Source organism: Adiantum capillus-veneris, chromosome 29, assembly GCF_014529385.1.
Source record: "Adiantum capillus-veneris isolate H3 chromosome 29, ASM1452938v2, whole genome shotgun sequence".
NCBI lineage: Eukaryota > Viridiplantae > Streptophyta > Polypodiopsida > Polypodiales > Pteridaceae > Adiantum > Adiantum capillus-veneris.
The window spans coordinates 134,812,279-134,830,762 of record NC_140959.1 but is presented as its reverse complement, the minus strand read 5'-3'; the positions used below and the strand labels follow the sequence as shown (position 1 = coordinate 134,830,762).

The 18,484-nt window shown below is 40.0% G+C and overlaps 1 protein-coding gene and 1 pseudogene across 1 annotated transcript; one reads left to right on the top strand and one right to left on the bottom strand.

The window, feature by feature from the left end:
- Positions 1 to 18,484, bottom strand: part of LOC147419951 (DEAD-box ATP-dependent RNA helicase 20-like) — a 237,328-nt pseudogene that overhangs the window by 143,449 nt on the left and 75,395 nt on the right.
- On the top strand, positions 1,145 to 1,639 carry LOC147419952 (uncharacterized). Its single transcript, XM_086505522.1, has one exon. It carries the CDS (start codon positions 1,145 to 1,147, stop codon positions 1,637 to 1,639), a length of 495 nt encoding a protein of 164 aa, XP_086361648.1.

Here is an 18,484-nt window from a genome sequence, read left to right as displayed (position 1 = left end):
GAAGTTATGAGAGAGAGAGAGAGAGAGAGAGAGAGAGAGAGAGAGAGGACTGCCAAGGAGGTCCGGGGGGGGGTTGCCGTTGTTGGGATGGCCTTCTTCCTTTATGTCGCACGAAAACCAAGGTGCACGGCGGCCAGTGCACAAAATCTTTCTCTGTGTGGGGATATTATTTATAGGAGAAGGGTTTCTGGGAGCTATAAATCCCTACAGAGTAGCAAAATCCAATTTGGGAGGCTTTTAGGAGTAAGTTGGTGGCGAGTGCAACGGGGGTAAAGAGGGGACATGCCACCGCCGAAGGCGGCGCCGTTTTACTAGTAATAATAAAAAAGGCCGGTTTCAAGCTCGATGCTTGTGCCTTGCGGCGCATAAAATCCCTGTACGGATAGATCTTTACGATCTCTTGGGATAGTTTCCTATGACGCTAGAATAATCTTCTTTGTTTCTTCCTATGCTTCCGTCCGCGCTCGTCTCGTTTCGCGTGAACACACCTCAACATACTCTCTCAATAAATTTCTCTCTCCTCCTCACCCCCTCTCTCTAAAAGCGCGATTATTAACATATTAACACCTTCCCTCTCACTCTCTCTCATCCCCCTTACTCTCTATCTAGTGTGAACAACCTCCCTCCCCCTCCTTGTCATTTACCCTCACGCACGCACGCCGGCATACTCTCTCTCTCTCTCTCTCTCTCGCCTTTGTCTGGACTGCCCACACATGCGAACTCTTGTTATTTACCCACACACACACACATTGGCATACTCTCTCTTTCTCCCGTCTTTGTCTCGTTTTGCAGGCGCAACGCTGTCAACGCTGCGCCTCTTGTCGCACTCTCTCTCTTTTTTCAATGTGCATGCTCTCTTTGCCCCTCCACGTCTACACCACATGCACACTTCCTCGGCGTGCCTCAGGACTAAGTGGCACGGGCGCCTCAGGGTGGGATCGAGGGCGGTGTTTATTAGGGGTGGCATGGAGGGCACAGGGCCGTCGATTTCGCTGGCGCTAAAAAGTAAATTCAAAGGCTTAAAAACTCAAAAATCGGGTCTCTGTAAACGAGCCTGTCACTTTCTGTTGGTCCCCGTAGGTACTGGTTTTTGCGTGCAGCAGGTATTTCCGCGAGCGCTGCGAAGGGCCTCAAAGGCCATTGAATGGGGGATTCCCATGTGAGTGGGGATAGGGAGGTTTTGGAGCATCCTGAGGATGTCGAGCAAGTAAAGCTCGATGAGGCGGGTTTTTTAGTCGAGAAAGAGGAGCAGCAACAAGGTACCAAGCAATTAAAGCTTGATGAGGAGGGTTTTTTAGTCGAGAAAGAGGAGCAGCAACAGGGTGCCGAGCAAGTAAAGCTCGATGAGGCAGGTTTTTTAGTCGAGAGAGAGGAGCAGCAACAAGGTGCCAAGCAAGTAAAGCTTGATGAGGCAGGTTTTTTAGTCGAGAAAGAGGAGCAGCAACAGGGTGCCGAGCAAGTAAAGCTCGATGAGGCGGGCTTTTTAGTCGATAAAGAGGAGCAGCAAGGTGTCGAGCGCGGGAAGGGGTGTGAGACAAGGAAGCCGTATGAAGATGAAAACTTAGCCGGGAAAGAGGATGGTGCTGAGGTTGGAGAGCGACAATCCGATTGGGCGATTGAGGCACACCATCCGCAATAGGTACAACCAATGGATTGAGGGGAACGGATGGGGCTTCTCTAGTTATCTCTCTTATCTTGCTACTTAGCTATCTCTCATCGCTCTTGTAGGTGAATGAGCCATACATTGAGGTGAAGCGCGATCGAGATAGCAAGGTTATACGTTACTCTCGCGCTTCAAAGACATGTCCGAGCCTTTGAAAAGTGAATGGATATGGTGCAGCACCTTCAATTTGTACATGGTATCCATGTGGACATTCCAAAATGTTTAGGGGGGTGGCCTAATATTTTTAAAGATTTTTTGTAGGCCAATCAATGCCCCTCAATGGGTCTTACGACAATGTGAGAAGGGTTTCAACGATATTGAGGTTAGAGTGAAGAATTCTCGCAAAAAACACACAAAGGATCTTGAGGAAAGAGCTTCTCTTTGCTGGGACAAAGTGTAGGACAAAGAGGACCTCTCTTATGAAACATGGTTCCAGGGCTACATGGAAGCTGAGATGAAGCGATGGGAATATGGCATGCCACACCGCGTTTCTTTGATGAGAGACAAGATGAAGCATGGCTACAAGGCTTCGGTATGTACGCTTGCATTGTCTTTACTGTAAATATTTCTATGGTTAGGCAATAGATAACTCCATTTGCGTGTCATAGATGAGAGCGCTGAGCAAAGGGCATGCCAATGAGATTGTCGAAAAAAACAAAGATATGCATGTGAATGAAACTCCTGTGAGTCTTTCGCTTTTTGCATTATTACATGCGTGGTGTTATATTTTGTGACCATATGCGTAATATGGTCTTCCACCTTAGGACCCAAATCATGAGAGTGGAGAGGTTGGAGACCCAAACGCTCCTCGTAAGTTGAGAACTAGGAGGGGGTCCTCTACTCCTAAGGGTACCGATCAAATGCGTCAGGTTAGTTTAAATGTTTTGCTCTTGTTGATGTCGACTTCTATTAGAGAGCTATGATTTAATGACTTTTTGTCATGAATCCTAACTTAGGAGCGTCAAATGTGATACACTCTCCCATAAACATCACGTCTCCGGATAGTAGCACCTCAAGAGCAATCTTCATCGATGTGGGTCCCCAAAAGATCAACTATAAAAGATCAAGCGATGAACCTGTTGATGCGGTCGTTGACAGGTACATCTTTCATGCATAGATTTTGTGTTCTTACTCAAAAAGACAAGCCATGAATAAGCGTAAATTTTTTTGTGTAGCTTACAAGAGGGGTTAGTTTGTCACATTCATTCAAAAAGGTTTGGTCTTAATGTGGACTACCCCATGGAGAATGTGGGTGATCTCTTGCAAAGTGAAGCTTCTAGCAATTTAATGAATCTGTATTTAATGTGAGTATAAATTCGTTGTGCAATTGTGTATTATGCAAGTGTTTGTAGTTCTATATTAAGGTTCACAATCCGTGAATGTATGCAAGGTGGAAGGAGAATACTCTTGCTCCTGAAATCTTGGAGCAGATTCACTTTCTTGATAGTTTCTGGTATGCCTTTGCATTGAAAAATTCAAAGGCCAATGCCAAGAGATTCACTAATTATTTTGGAAGAAAGGATCTTGGAACTACTATGCTCTCCTTCTTTCCCATTGTTCATGAGTATGTATTTTATTTCAGCTACTAGGGAGTACCATTTTTATCAACTAGGGAGTACCATTTTTATCTCATGAGTATGTTTTGGACTACAAGTGCTAATTGGAGCTTTTGTAGATCCCATTGGACTCTCTTTGTGTTTTACAATGCACATATCCGACGTCTGAGTGGGTTAAGTCCAAACCAATCATCGATTCTCTTTTTTGATTCCATGAGTATGGGCCTAATGACAAAGTTCTTCCAAGAGTTTTTGAGGTAGTGTGCTTTTATAGTGAGACATTTTATAACTTTTTTGATATACTTTAGTGAAGCTTGTTTATGTATTTATTGTTAGGGTTTTGCAACATTTCTCTTGATTTTGTTCCCATCCTGATCTCAAGGCGGAGCTAGAAGATCCAGAGCATCTTTGCTACTACGATTCCATCGAGGTATGCACCATGTTAGTTTGAGTCAAATTATCAAAGATTTCGACGATGAGTTGGGTTTGTCTTAAATATTGAAGTGTACTTTTGGTCTTAGATGCCAAAACAACCTAATGATACAGATTGTGGGTATTACACAATGACTGTGATGTCAAAGTTTATCGAAGGCGCACTTATGCAAAAGAAACCACGAAAATGGGTATGTGTTTTTAAACCATTTACATATATTGCAAATTACAATGTTGGTGTGTTTCGAGTCGTAACTTGTTTTTGGGTGAAAGAATGTTAACCTATATTCATGCTTTTTCATGTCCCGAACAATGCTAACTAGCACAATTTTGACATATGCTAACTAGTACAATAACTTGAGCTACATCTCCAAGATCTATGACATATGATATATCAATATCAAGCACTTGAAACAAGGAATCCAAATGTACAACCTCCAACAAATTTTGATATTATTTGTAAAAAATTTACCGGGCGCCCAACTTTTTAAAGATGTGCTAACTTGAAACTGCTAACTAGCACAAAAAGCGCGACAAGTTAACATGCTTTCACCCTTTTCTCTTTTTGCATGTTGCAATTGAATAGCTATCCAGAGATTGGTTCTCTCATGGTGATGTGGAAAGTCTAAAGGAACGTCTTGGTGAATGGATAAAGTGTCTTGTGCATGGAGTAGCAAAGGGAGACTGACTTAGCCAAGATCCGGGATATCTATTTTTTGTGCAAGTTTGTCATGTGTACACCAAGAAAACTTCTTTGCCACTTATGACGGTGGTAGTTTTTCTTAGTTTTGATTTGGTATATGTAAGGACATATGGGTTTAATTTGAATCAATTCTTGGTATTTGCCCAAGATTTTTTGTTAAGGTATGCCAATACGTGTCTATTGCTTAAACATTGTTTGGAAAATTTTGCTTGCTTTGGTGTTAATGTTGCATTAGTGTCAAATGCAATTACTTTGGGGTTGATGCTTGATATGGCTCTTGGTGTTAATGTTGCTTTGTGAGAGCAAAAAAAGTTAATAGATACAAAGTCTACTCTTGTTATCATGTGTACGTAGCAAAGTATGCTTGAGTGGTTCACACTCCAAGTGGCTCTAAATGTAGCAAAGCTCCCATCACAATTTACCTCGCACTCTCACAAAGTATTGGAGCTTCTATACACCAAAATTGGAGTGAAGAAACACTAACTAAAATCGCACGCGGAAAATACTAATCCATGACCACAATCTTTGACATCCAAATCTATTTGACACCGTAATCTACTTGACATATAATTTGTTATCTTGTTAGCGAAGTAATTTAGGCTACCTATTGGTACTAAAGGCACAAAATATGGATTTCTTTGTTGGTTTTTGAAGTGACCAAGGGTACCCTAAATTAGTTGTAGGTACCAAAACCACAGAAAAGGGTATGATTTCTGGTTTTTGAAGTAATCTAGGGTACCCTAGATTACTTATGAGAAGTAATCTAGGGTACCCTAGATTACCTGTCGAGACCAAAAACACAAAATAGAGGTTGATTGCTGTTTTGATAAGTAATCTAGGGTAACCTAGATTACTTATTGGATGTCAACTAGGCTACCCTAGATTACTTATTTAAAGTAATCTAGGGTATTGGTGGGAAGTAATCTAAGGTGCCAAGGATTTCTTTTGATAGGCAATCTAACATTATCTAAGGCGCCCAAAAGGGGTAGTGAAGTAATCTTGGGTATCCCCGATTACTAGTGGGAAGTAATCTAGGGTACTCCCCACACCAAAAGGACTTGCTCTCTGGTTAGTCAAGTAATATAGTGTACCCTATATTACTTATGGGAAGTAATCTAGGGAACCCTAGTATACCTGTGGGCACTTTCCACACATAAAAAGGTTACTCTCTGGTTAGTGAAGTAATCTAGGGTACCCTAGTTTACCTGTGGGCACTTTCCACAAGTAAACTAGGGTACCCTAGATTACTTATTGGAAGTAATCTATGGTACCCTAGTTTACCTGTGGGCACTTTCCACACATGAAAAGGTTACTCTCTGGTTCAATAAGTAAATTAGGGTACCCTAGTTTACCTGTGGGCTCTATCCACAAGTAGACTAGGGTACCCTAGTTTACTTATTGAAAATAAACTAGGGTGCCCTAGATTACTTATTGGAAGTAAACTAGGGTACCCTAGTTTACCTGTGGGCACTTTCCACACATGAAAAGGTTCCTCTCTGGTTAGTGAAGTAATCTAGGGTACCCTAGTTTACCTGTGGGCACTATCCACAGGTAAACTAGGGTATCCTAGTTTACTTATTGAAAATAAACTAGGGTACCCTAGATTAATTATTGATGTGGGCACTATCCACAGGTAAACTAGGGTACCCTAGTTTACTTATTGAAAATAAACTAGGGTACCTTAGATTACTTATTGGAAGTAATCTAGGGTATCCTAGATTACCTAAAGGAAGTAATCTAGGGTACCCTAGATTACCTGTGTGCACTTTCCGCACACAAAAAGGTTGCTCTTTGGTCAGTGAAGTAATCTAGGGTACCCTAGATTACCTGTGGAAAGTAATACAGGGCACCAAGTATTTCTTTTGACATGCAACCTAACACTATCTATGGCACCCAAAAGGGGTAGTGATGTAATCAAGGGTATCCTAGATTACTATTGGGAAGTAATCTAGGGTACTCCCCACACCAGAAGGACTTGCTCTCTGGTTAGTCTAGTAATATAGTGTACTCTAGATTACTTATGGGAAGTAATCTAGGGTACCCTAGTTTACCTGTGGGCACTTTCCACACATGAAAAGGTTGCTCTCTGGTTAGTGAAGTAATCTAGGGTACCCTAGATTACCTGTGTGCACTTTCCACACATCAAAAGATTGCTCTCTGGTTAGTGAAGTAATCTAGGGTACCCTAGATTACCTGTGTGCACTTTCCACACTAAATAACTTAAAGAGTACTAAATATAAGAGACACATCAAAATTCAAGTTAAGTATCAATGTAGCATCTGTATGGCTAAATGAACGACCTTTGTGAAGGTATATGATCCCTGAATACAAGCAAGATCCTTGTGCTAGAGGCACATACTCTGATTGTCTCCTCTGTTTCTCTCTTGCATAGAGCTAAGGTACGCTCATCATCTTCTTCATCTGGATAAATACATGAAACAATAGTACAAAAAAAACTAGAGGGTCCATCACAAACGTGGGCCTCTTTTCCCAAAATACATGATTCAGCGAGGTTGTGACAATGCCTTTTTGTCAATGGCAATAATGCATGGCATGTGTGACAAGTAATCACCGAGGGGCTAACCAACAGAGTTTTTGAACAACAATGGGGACACCAAATTCTTGGGCTCCCATTGAAGCACACGCGATGATGACCACGTTGATGTTTTTTTCGTAAAATGTCTGTCTGGTGTCGAGGATTTGGGGGTGTCATGACATTATTGTGGTCATGAACAACTTTTGTGCCATGGCCAAGTCGAGTATGCATCACATGTGCTTGAATTTGATGAACATGGCCTCGTTCTGGCATTTTGATTTTCTTTGGGCATGCCAATGATCCGAGAGTGTCCCTGATGGATTGAAGTTCGTGCAAAATAATATCCATCTCTTTGTTGCTTTTCTTCGGGAGGTCTTCTTGGATGGACACCATAGAAGTTCTTATTTATTCCATCATGGTTAACACCTCTTCCAACGGTTGTGGAGTGTTGCATGCTGCATCTTCATTGAAATCCCTCTTCATGTCATGGGCATTGTCTACTATTGGGATTATGTCAGTCAAATGGGGAAAGTGATTCATAACTATCAAGCGGGTTCCATATAGATGCTTACATTCCGAGCTCTAGTTTGGAAAATCACAATAATTTACTTGCAAATTAACATAATACCACTGGTTGGCACTATTTGAGCTCTTTATTCTAAATTGCAACGTCAATTCATCAATTACTTGTAGGCTTGTTGGGTCATCTTGAAACCTCTTCATAAGCAATTATCCTTCTTTTAACTTTGTTGTGTGCTTCTTTGAGGATCCAGTAACTCCATATCACCCTGCATCAGCTGCATATAAAGTGTATAAAATCAATACACCAGAAAATGAGACATTGAGAGAAGCATGTAAAAGTAGCAATTTTAAAAACAACACATGAAATAGTACCGATTTCTTGTTTTTTCTTAAAAAACCTTAGCAAAGTACCACCCATCCTATTTCCTGTCCTGGAATCTCCAACTAGAGAATGTATCAATTCCAAGACCGATCGGTTAATGCGTGCCTCCAAAAGTGTATATTTTATGTATTGCCACAATCGCTCCACCAAATTTGTGGTGTCTACATTACCATGCATAAACAATCTCCCAAACTTTGGCCATCGTCTCCTCCAAATGCAATCCGGAGCGCACCAACCATTTCGTAGATATCGAATTATGTTTGGGTGGTTGTCGTACTTTTGACATAACATCTCATACCACCCATCAAATTCACCTTCAGTTAGGCTTTGCATAAGATTGCACAACCCTATGTATATATCCCCACATTGGTCCTTGGGAACCTGACGATAAGGACAATTTATAAGCACATTAACCACAAAAAGACCCACACACAAAATCAAAGAAGTGTGTTATACCTGAGGAAGAAGATTTTCAACCCATGCCTTCTTTATATGAAACCAACACAATAGGACATGACACGAAACTTGAGTGTAATTCCCATGCTCATCTATCCTCCAACAATGTGGATCTTTGTCGATGGCATCAAGCAAGGCTTCTAATTCTTGTTGAGATTTATCAATCACCAATGCAGATGGTCGGATGTTTCCCATTCTTGAGAAAATCAAACGCATCGTGAGATTCAAGGCTATAACTTCGTGTTGAGCACCTAAGTCCGAGGTGCATAGCATGAACCAAATGGGAATGCCAACTCCCAATTGATTTGGTAACAATGCTGCAAATAAAGGCAAACCATATGCATTTGTCTTGACGGTACTATCAATGGCCCAAGCATTGTTTTGTGAGAAATAGACACAAATGTCTAGCATCCAATCATCTTGTATAATCAAAATAAATGGTCTATCTTTGGCTTCCTTTGCTTGGGGATTATATGGTTGGACATGGACAACCTACATACACATTTTTTTATGATTCAATGAAGCCATAAAATAGTGAAGATGCTAATATGAAGGTGGATAACATATGCACATGTAACAAAAGGCACCTTATGTTGTTTTTGTAGGGATAGTGCTTCCATATACATTGCCGTCCAATCATCATCACTAACTCGGTCTACACCCAAAAATACACTGGTTGTGACATAAAATGCATTTGTTTACTAGAATCGCAATAATGGAGCAAAGAATACCTTTAATCCGCATTCGATATGATAGCATTCTGATCTCTTTGGGTATCATAAAGAACCTATAGATAGTGAGGTCCAACAATGAGGCCTTTTCCATTTGTAATTTCTCCTTTGACATTGACATTTGAGAAACATGACGCGAGCTTCCAACATCAAACAAGTCTTCAATGCAGCACTCTATAACCGATGGATACACTAGTAAATGATACAAGTCGCTTCTTGATCCGGGTACATGATTTTCATGTTGAGGATAGACGGTTATTAGAACATCAGCTAATCCTTCATGTATTTCCACTTGCAGTTTGAATGGACACCCACACCTTCTTGTTGTGCGCAACCTCTTCATCTTACCTCTTCGCTTACTAAAGCCTCCACGATGACATATGTAGTCCACCTTGACTTTGGAAGATGTGCGCTTTTTTGAAGAGCATGCCATTCTTAACCTAACATTGTACTTTACCATGAGATCTGCTAGAACCTTGTCCACATCATTTTTGTTTGTGAAAATTTCAAGCAATGGTACTCTATTGAGATCCAAACCTTGGTGGGAAGAAGATTCAACCCTACTCTTGACACATTGACATTCACACGATGCAATGAGTGCCTTGACATAAGAACGTGGTATTCCAAAATGTTGCAAATCAATACACCATTGTAATTTCAAGGTGTTCATGGTAGCATTATGACCTTTATGATCCCCCCTTCCTTCATTGCAATGAGCGGCTAATACTAGGCCCTCCCAATCCTCAATACAAGCAATCTTTAACTTGGGTTCTTGTTTCAAGCAAAGGGCTAATTTCTCACCCTCTACCACCAAGCAAAGCCGGTCTCTGAATCATCTCCACTTCTTGAGATCATGTACATTGCTTCTCTTGCAACCTTTCAAATCCTCAAGGGTTGTCGGCATCGCATCTTGTAGAGACAAAACCATTACATTGTAAGTTTCCCTATCAAAGGAGAAGTACATGGAGTATGTAAAATCAAGAGGATTTGGTCTTACGACATGTAATCCTTGAGTATCTACTTCATACTCTTCATTGTTGTCGAAGCTCGATTCTGAATTGCTTGTAACACTGGCACTATCTTCACTTGTCATCACCCAATCCATTGTAGACTAATCAATGATCCTCAAGGAATGGAGCAAAGATAATTCATAGCTCCAATTTGTGGAGACATTAATCAGAGAAATGAGCAAACCATTGAAAACCCCACTAGCTCCCTTTTTACAAAACTATAAACTAGGAAACCCTAGTTTACTTTTTACACAAAAGTAAACTAGGGTTTCCCAGTTTACTTTTTACACAAAAGTAAATTAGGGTTCCCTAGTTTACAATTGGGTAGCCGCCATGCTTAATGACATTCGTCCATAGGCTTTTAATAAGAGCATAAAAATCTGTCAGTAATATGCTCCACTGAGTACTTTATGGGTCCCAAAAGCCCCCATATTTAATGCTTAATCAAAAATCTTTGGGTGTGCACTTTTTGCCAAAAAGTAAACTAGGGTTCCCTAGTTTACTTTTATGGCGCCCGGAGAAATCAACGGCTATCCGCCCTCCATCCCACCCCCAATCAAGCACCGCCCTTGATCCCACCCTGAGGTGCCTGTGCCACTTAGTCCTGAGGCTCAGCGTGTCGCCAGGCCGTTGCGACCTCTCTCTCTGCTCTCCTGTACTGCGCCCCGCTGGCTACTGGCCCGGTGTCCTACCCGCTAACTACGCTGACAATGCGCCTTCGCCGTGCTGCTCTCTATCAACCTCGAACGGCGTGCTACTGTCACGCTCGGAGGTCAAGATGCGAGCTCGCCAGGTAAGTCAAGGTAGGTTTTTTTTTTAATTTTATATAAATAAATATATATATATATATATATAAAGATAAAAAACTCACAAAAATTTAAAAAACAGTTTAAAACATCACAAAAGAATAAAAAAATTATAAAAAATTCATAATTTATTCACAAAAAAAAAGAACCTCTTAGAAATTCATAAAAAATCCAAAATTGATTAAAAAAATCAGCAAAAAAACAAAAAATTCAAAAACTCCACAGGTAAATAAAAAATTGTAAAAATCACAAAAATAGTTAGAAAACTCAAAAAACTCACAGAAAATTAAAATTTGATCCAAAGAAGAAAATCACAAAAAATTAATAAAATCTTCAAAGAAGTCACACAAAAATTAGACAATTATCAAAAAATTATAAAAAATCAAAACTTTCTCAAAAAATTTGTCAAAAAGCATAAAAATAATAAAAAAATAGAAAATTCAAAATTTTATTAAAAAATAAGAAAAATAAAAAGGAAGTTATCAAAATTGCCAGAAAAGGGCCAGAAAAGCAAAAAAAAGCAACGTCGAATAAAATCACATGTCGAGCAAACAACACAAAAGGGAGCAAATCAAAAGCTAAAAAGCAAAGCCGGAGAAGCGCACCGCAAAGCGAGCACAAATCGAGAACAGCGACCAGGAAAAATCGAGCAAACAGCGGAAAAGCTAGAAACAACAAAAGAACGGCCGGAAAAAGCAAGCGAAACCACCAACAGTGGAGCGCCAGTCAAATTTCAAGAAATTTGCATGCTAGAAATTCACAAGTGTAAGTATTTTCATTGCAAATTAGCTTCTAATTGGGGGAACAGGGGCACAACGCATATGCGATTGCAGATTAGGCTAGTACAAGCAACAGAAATTATGCTAATCAGCACCAAAATGTGCTAGGAGATAGCTTTTACAGAACCAGTCAACATGCACTCAAATCGAGCCGAGAATTCACATACAACAGAGAAAGCTAGTAGTAGTGGCAACACAAATACAACTGCAACATAGCAGATTTTACAGCTATATGGCTACAATGGAGATAAGGTTCTATATGCAGATATAGAAGGCCATAGAGACTTGATGAGCAGTAAAAGCAGCATAGGAGCCAAGATCCTATTGATCACGGTAAAGCCAAATTCAGAGAACTTCTAAATGTTCACAGACTTCACTGGAGCCAAGTATTGCAAGCTCAAAGATGAAGTGTAGATAGAAGTTGAAAAAATCAACCCAAACCCAAAAATGTGCACAAGCCAATAAAACATATAGTTGATGCAAATGCAATCAACTCATTGTACATGGATTACAGTGGTTAGATCTATAGTCGAGAGCCTAAATTGGAAGATTCAATAAATCAACCAATAGAAGCCAGTCTAATTGAAGAACCAAGCCAAAAACAATACACAGGTCAAGATGGAGCATTCTACAACTTGATGCTTAGTGTTTCAAAAGAAGATGCCAACAATTTGGCAAGCATAGAAACAGAAGCTTCTCAGGTAGAGCTTAACATGATAGAACGAAATGAAATACCACCAATCATGGCGTATTGCTCAAATTTGTGGGCGAAAAGGTGGACATTTTTCTGAAGATTGTCCAAGAAATCCAAACAACAAGGACACATCAACTGGTAGGCAAGGTACAAAGAAAATTGGAAATGCAAATCTCGATGTAAGTGCATTTAACTTGTCACTTTTAATGCAGTCATATGATTCCGCATTACCATTAGAAGCACCAATAAAAGCACTGCAAGTTCAAAATCAGCAAAAAGATGCTCAGGCACCTGAAAAGCTAAAGAAGATAAAATGCTAATACTCTCTTCACCAAGCGGTAGCCAACAACATTTACAGGTACTGTTAATGCTATATTTAGAGTTGCAAAAGTCACAGGAATCAAAGACAAACCTTGCAGACAAAGATAAAGCTAAAGTGGACCTCCAACCAATTAGCATAGAAGATGTGACATCGAATGCCTCTACATCAAAGAACCCTCAAGGAAAGTCAAGCAAGTGTTTGTTCTAAGAAGTTCAATCAAAGTCAATGATCCGGTTTGGATAAAAGACTTAAAATCAGCACAGAAAGACAAAAACAAGGGATGGATAGCATCACATTGGAGCTTAAAGGAACAAGAGTACTATAGAGGTAACAGACAAATATGGGTACCAAAACCACAAGTTAGAGCATATGAAGTAACTTCAAGTCCCTCCCAAGAAAGAAGGCCCACAAGGTGTCAACCTCGGCAATATCTTGGGATACCTAAGAAGTAGCTATACAATAGAACAACATTGAAAGATGCTAAATTCAATCACAACTCTCAAGAAAATACAAAACAAAGAGGGATCTCAAAGAATGTTCCTACTGGACAAGGATTCTACACAGGTTATACAAAGATTTGGCTACCAGTCAACCACAAGCCAACTACAACTACACCAGACCTGCATGAATATCTCAAGAGCTCAACAAGACCTAGAGCTCAACAAAGTCAACAAAGGAGAAACAAAGGTCGTCAAGAGATTTGGATTCCTAAGTCTTCCAATGCCCCGAGTCAAAAGCCAGATGCCGACAGCCAATAGAGTCCTACAACAACATCAAAGACACCTATCAACAGGCCTAATTGGAGAATCAAACGGATAATGGAGTCTTCACAGTCAAAGAAGGACAACCCAACCAACTTGAATGCATATTCAAATATGATAATACAGGTATGGAAAAATAAATCTTCAATGCCAACTTGGTCCTTCACTAATCCTCTTTTTGAGGATTCAAGATTAGTTTTACCTGAAGAAATAATTGTAGTAAGCATAAGAATGTAAAAAGTCAAGTTGCCAGCGTGCAAAAAACACTCTTTGGCATAGTCAGAGTTGGGCTGTTGAACCATAGAATGAACAAAGCATTAGTCCCAAAGCTTTAAGTTGTTAATAAACTGTGTTCTAAGAGTCGTAGTTATTAGGCTTACGCTCAAGCTAGAATAATTGAGCATATCTAAGTCATTTTTCTCATGTTGGATGAGATGAGCATAAAAGTCGAAGTCTATTAACTTACAGTTGGTGGAGTGTCGCAGAGTCCAACGCTCACGTGCACAGTAAGAGGATAGCACATATCCTTGTCAACGAAAACCATTCATAAAGGGGTGCCAGCTTGCAAATCCATGTCATATGCTTTTATAGATACACCATCTTTCTGAAGAACCCCTCAAAATATTTTTTGCACAACATATTTTTTTCCATGCATTTCTGTATGTGCATAAATAGGATGTCCCATTATTGGACATATGCATTAGACACTATTTTTTGCTTCCACCTATGCACCTTGAGTGGACTACAACAGGCAAACCAATGTTCCATCATGCTACCCTCTCATATTTTCTGCCTTTTTAATTCCATATCTATCAGCAAATAATCCCTTGAGTACTTTATTAATATTTTCCATGCTAATAAGTACTCCAATAGTGGACATATCCCAAAGGCACTTTTTTCCCACTGTGTTTTTTCCCTTTGTTCATCTAGGTATTAGACCCTAATTTAGAACCTCATCATTCTACTTCCCTTGTACATACTTTTCCTAAATAAAGAGTAGCCTCATTATTATGCTATTACAACGGACAGATGCAACATCATCTCTCACATCAGACATATTTCAACCAATGAATATACTGCAACAAATTGAACCTCATCAACAAATTCAACGACAAATTAAGACAATCATCCCATTAGCAACCAATCAAAAACCTTCCCTTGTCCCCACGGACACTTTTCAACAGTGCCTGAGGACGGGCACTAAAATCGAAAGGGGGGAATGTTAACTGAGTCAACGTGAGTTAGCAGAAGATGTTGAAGATGTACGAATGCACATCGAGGATGAATACAAAGAAGCAGTAAAGATTGGAGTTACATATTTTTCACATTTTCTCAAAATGGTCACGTATTGTAAATTCCCGATTTATTTCAAGCCATTGTAATATTTTAATGTGTTACGGGCTCAATGGGAGTTCCACGCTGTACAGAATAGGTCAGTAGTGTGCCTAGGTTGCAAATTTAGTAAGTAGTGGAGCCCCAAAGGCCTTGGGCGCCCAGACATTGCATATTTTTACCCTAGGTATATAAGGCAGTGTGTAAAAGAAATTAGTGTTCTCAAGCTCATTTGTCGAGAGCACTCTTTGGTGAGAGCTCTTGAGGGTGTGGATATGGACTCCTTGAGCTTCTCCTTTCTCATGAGACTTGATTAACACTAATCAATGATTCATTCTCTCTCACTATGCCTCTCTCATGCTTCTTATGATTGCCTATGATACTTAGATTAGCTAGATCTTAACTAATTAGTGGTTAATCCCTGTCTAATCTTATGTGATTTCCCTCTCTTGCTTGTGTGTGCATGTAGGTTTGATTGGAGTGTGGTGCTCGATAGATCTATGTGTGTGTGCATGCGATTAGTGTGTTGCATGATAGGATTAGTGTTTTGTGTGCCTTGCAATCGTAGTGTGTGTGATTGGGTTGATTGGAGGCGAAGAGAAGTGGATGTGGAGATTGCCCTTCATTGTGGCTTAGCTCCTCCATAGGCCGAGAATCTCACCTCATAGAGTTACCCATTTGTGTTGGCATAATTAGCTCACTAGCCGTGTGAGTGTTTCCATGCCCTAGTAGGTTGCTCATCCCTTCGAATTGATCATTTTGCTGGTCATTTTGGAGCTATGCAATGATGGGACCACCAACATCAATAGTGAAACCAAGTCGATAAAGAAGCTACCATGGACACCCCAACAACTGCAGATAGCTGGATTCACCTCCGTGTTGCTCTGCTCAACTTTGTACCTGAAAGAAATGCCATCTTGAGCATCGGTTGCCTCTGTAGAAAATTTGAACTGTAGACAAGACTATGTCCAATAATCCCCATTTGTGAACTGTGAACATATCACGTCCAAAATATAGCAATCCAAGATAATGAACTCTGAAACACATCCTATCCATGATCCGACCAACAACAATGAATTGGCGTGCCCATCCATATTGTCTTTGATACGCCTGATTGGTTCCCTGCCAGACGCATGTGCCTTGAACTCTGACCTACGGGTCCAAATACCAATAACTTGAACTCCTACACAAGGGTCCAAATCAATCATAGGGAGCATTTTCAACCACTCACAAGCCTCTCTTTGGTTGAAGCTAGTAGGGACACCTTCACTTTGAATAGAAATTTGACGTAGAGGCCATTGTGGCCACCACCACGTGTGCCATGCGGATCTTCTATGTCAAATCTTTATTACCATAACCTTTGTCCAGCTTGCCTTTGACTTTGTATTCAAGTGAACTTGTGTTTTTGCATTTGGCTTCCAACTCCCAAGCTAAACAAAGCGTCGAATCACAATCATAACTATGGTCCTACCTCTCGGGTATCAAGGCAGCTAATTGAGTAGGGGTACTGCCATCCATGCCAAGCTTTTTGATGCCATTGTCCTTGATCAAACTCACCAATTTTCCTTTGACTTCAGAATGTTGAGCCAGATAGTTGGGTGGTCTCCTTGAGAGTTGTGTCAATGCATAGGCTGCTAACTCAAAGGCTAACCTGCTCTCCATAGCTTTTAGTTGGTTGTCCACACCCTCTTTTTCTACTCTTCCCAAGTCACTGCAACAAATCCCTCTTTGCCGTTCCATGACCACCGCAAACTTCAAAGCCTCACACCTCCTCCACCTCCACCTCCTCTGCACTTGCCGCACTCTCCACACTTGCCTTCCTATTTAGTCGGGGAAATTATTGCTACATTTTAAAATGCAGGTGGGCAGCATTTTAACTTTGCCTAGGCACGGCAACAAGGGGTTGTGTTTCAAATGTTATGGAATTGATATTTTATTATTCATTGCAGATGTCACAGGTGGAAAAGACTAGATCGAGCTAAGCTTATGCGAATGGAAATATATGTATTGGAAAATTTATTATTCAAGTGCTCTTTTATGAGCTTTGGCCATTTATGACCGGCCCGCCAGTTTGTACTCATTTTAAGCATTCATAAAATCTATAAATTAAATACGTGCAAGAGGTAAATGCTCACTCTTGCACGGGGGGAGATTGCACCTAGTGTCTGTTTATTCTTCTCTCCTCTCCTCTCTCCTTTCTCGCCGTGCCGGTGTGGCACTCCGCTGTAGGAGGCACATCTGCATGTGTTCTTCTTCTTCTTCTTCTTCTCTCTCTCTCTCTCTCTCTCTCTCTCTCTCTCTCTCTCTCTCTCTCTCTCTCTCTCTCTCTCTCTCTCTCTCTCTCTCTCTCGCTCTATGTCTTTCTTTGTTCGTGTACGTCATTGATTATGTGTATGTGCGGCGATTCAGGTATACCAATTTATTTTTTTATAGTATGTATTGTGTTATTATGAGTATTTTGGAGGGCCATCGTGACATTCCCACTTGTAGCAGTGGTATCAGAGCTGGCGAAGAAGGATCCCCCGCATCCGACACAAGGGCTAGAGCCACACGCAAGAAAGTCCATTGAACACGGCCTACGTTTACTGCAAGCTTAAAGCTATCACGCAGACCGTCCAAACTTTTGACTTGGTATATGTATCTATCTTAATATTTTGTTAATTGTAATTTCAAGAAAAGCAAGTCCATTTAGACATGAAATTATTCATGTATATAGTAGATGGTCGACCACAATAGTGTTGAAGTATATGTATATGTCTAACTGGAACTGCCTGACCTACATGGAGACTTCTAGGAATTAATTTTGCGTTTGTATTTATTTGTTGGCCCAATCTACTGTTTGTCCTCTCAGCTTTACATAATATACAAGATGTACCCTTGTGATATTATGACTAAACACTAGTCAATGCCCTTTACACAATTTATTTATTAAAAAAAACTAACTAAATTAAAAATTAAAAATCAAGAGGACTGTATTTTTGAGACAACAGTTTGCAATGTCAAGAGGACTACTACATCTATTCAAACAAAACAATAAACAATATATCGATTTCATCTCACTTTCTAATCGATCCAAGGCTAATCATAGTAGATGTCTGTAAGTAATTAGTGTAATTATGGCTCTTACATTAAGCTAGACACTCAGATTCGCTAATTTAGGTAGTGTGTCAATGCTCATCTTGGTGTAGATTCGCCGATTTAGGCAACACCTTGATAAATTACAGATTCATGATTTTTAAACAATATCAAATCCAGATTTTCCAATTTAGGCAGCATTAGTGCAGATTTTCTGATTTAGGCAGCACATCTTATTGGTGTAGATTCGTCGATTTAGGCAACACCAATCACGAAATCATGCTGCAGTGACTGGCCACCATTGCAACTTGTATGATTTTGTTACCCGGGTACATAATGAAAGTGATTTGGATTTGGACTTATATTGTGGATTTGGAATTGGAATGGGATTTGGTATCTGATGATTATTTTATCACAGCAGTGTTTATGTGATGAGACTTGACATTATCAAATTTATGATGAGTGTGACCAATGATATCTTGATTCATCAGGATATGACATATACTGCTTATTCTAGTGGTATGGAACACTAGAATCGGTAGTATGTGGATGACGGCAAGAATAAGCAATATTTTGGAATTTTATGTCTTTTTCTTTTACTATTTGATACATATTTCTAATCATTGTTTTTGACAAGTATTGTTTGTAGACTTTTACCTTCGCAACTAAGGATAGTTTCTTTCCAATGGAGAAGTATGTTATGGAATTGATATTTTATTATTCA

Excerpts from the sequence above, each read along its gene's own strand:
- LOC147419952 (XM_086505522.1), top strand. The coding sequence starts at position 1,145 with ATGGGGGATTCCCATGTGAGTGGGGATAGGGAGGTTTTGGAGCATCCT.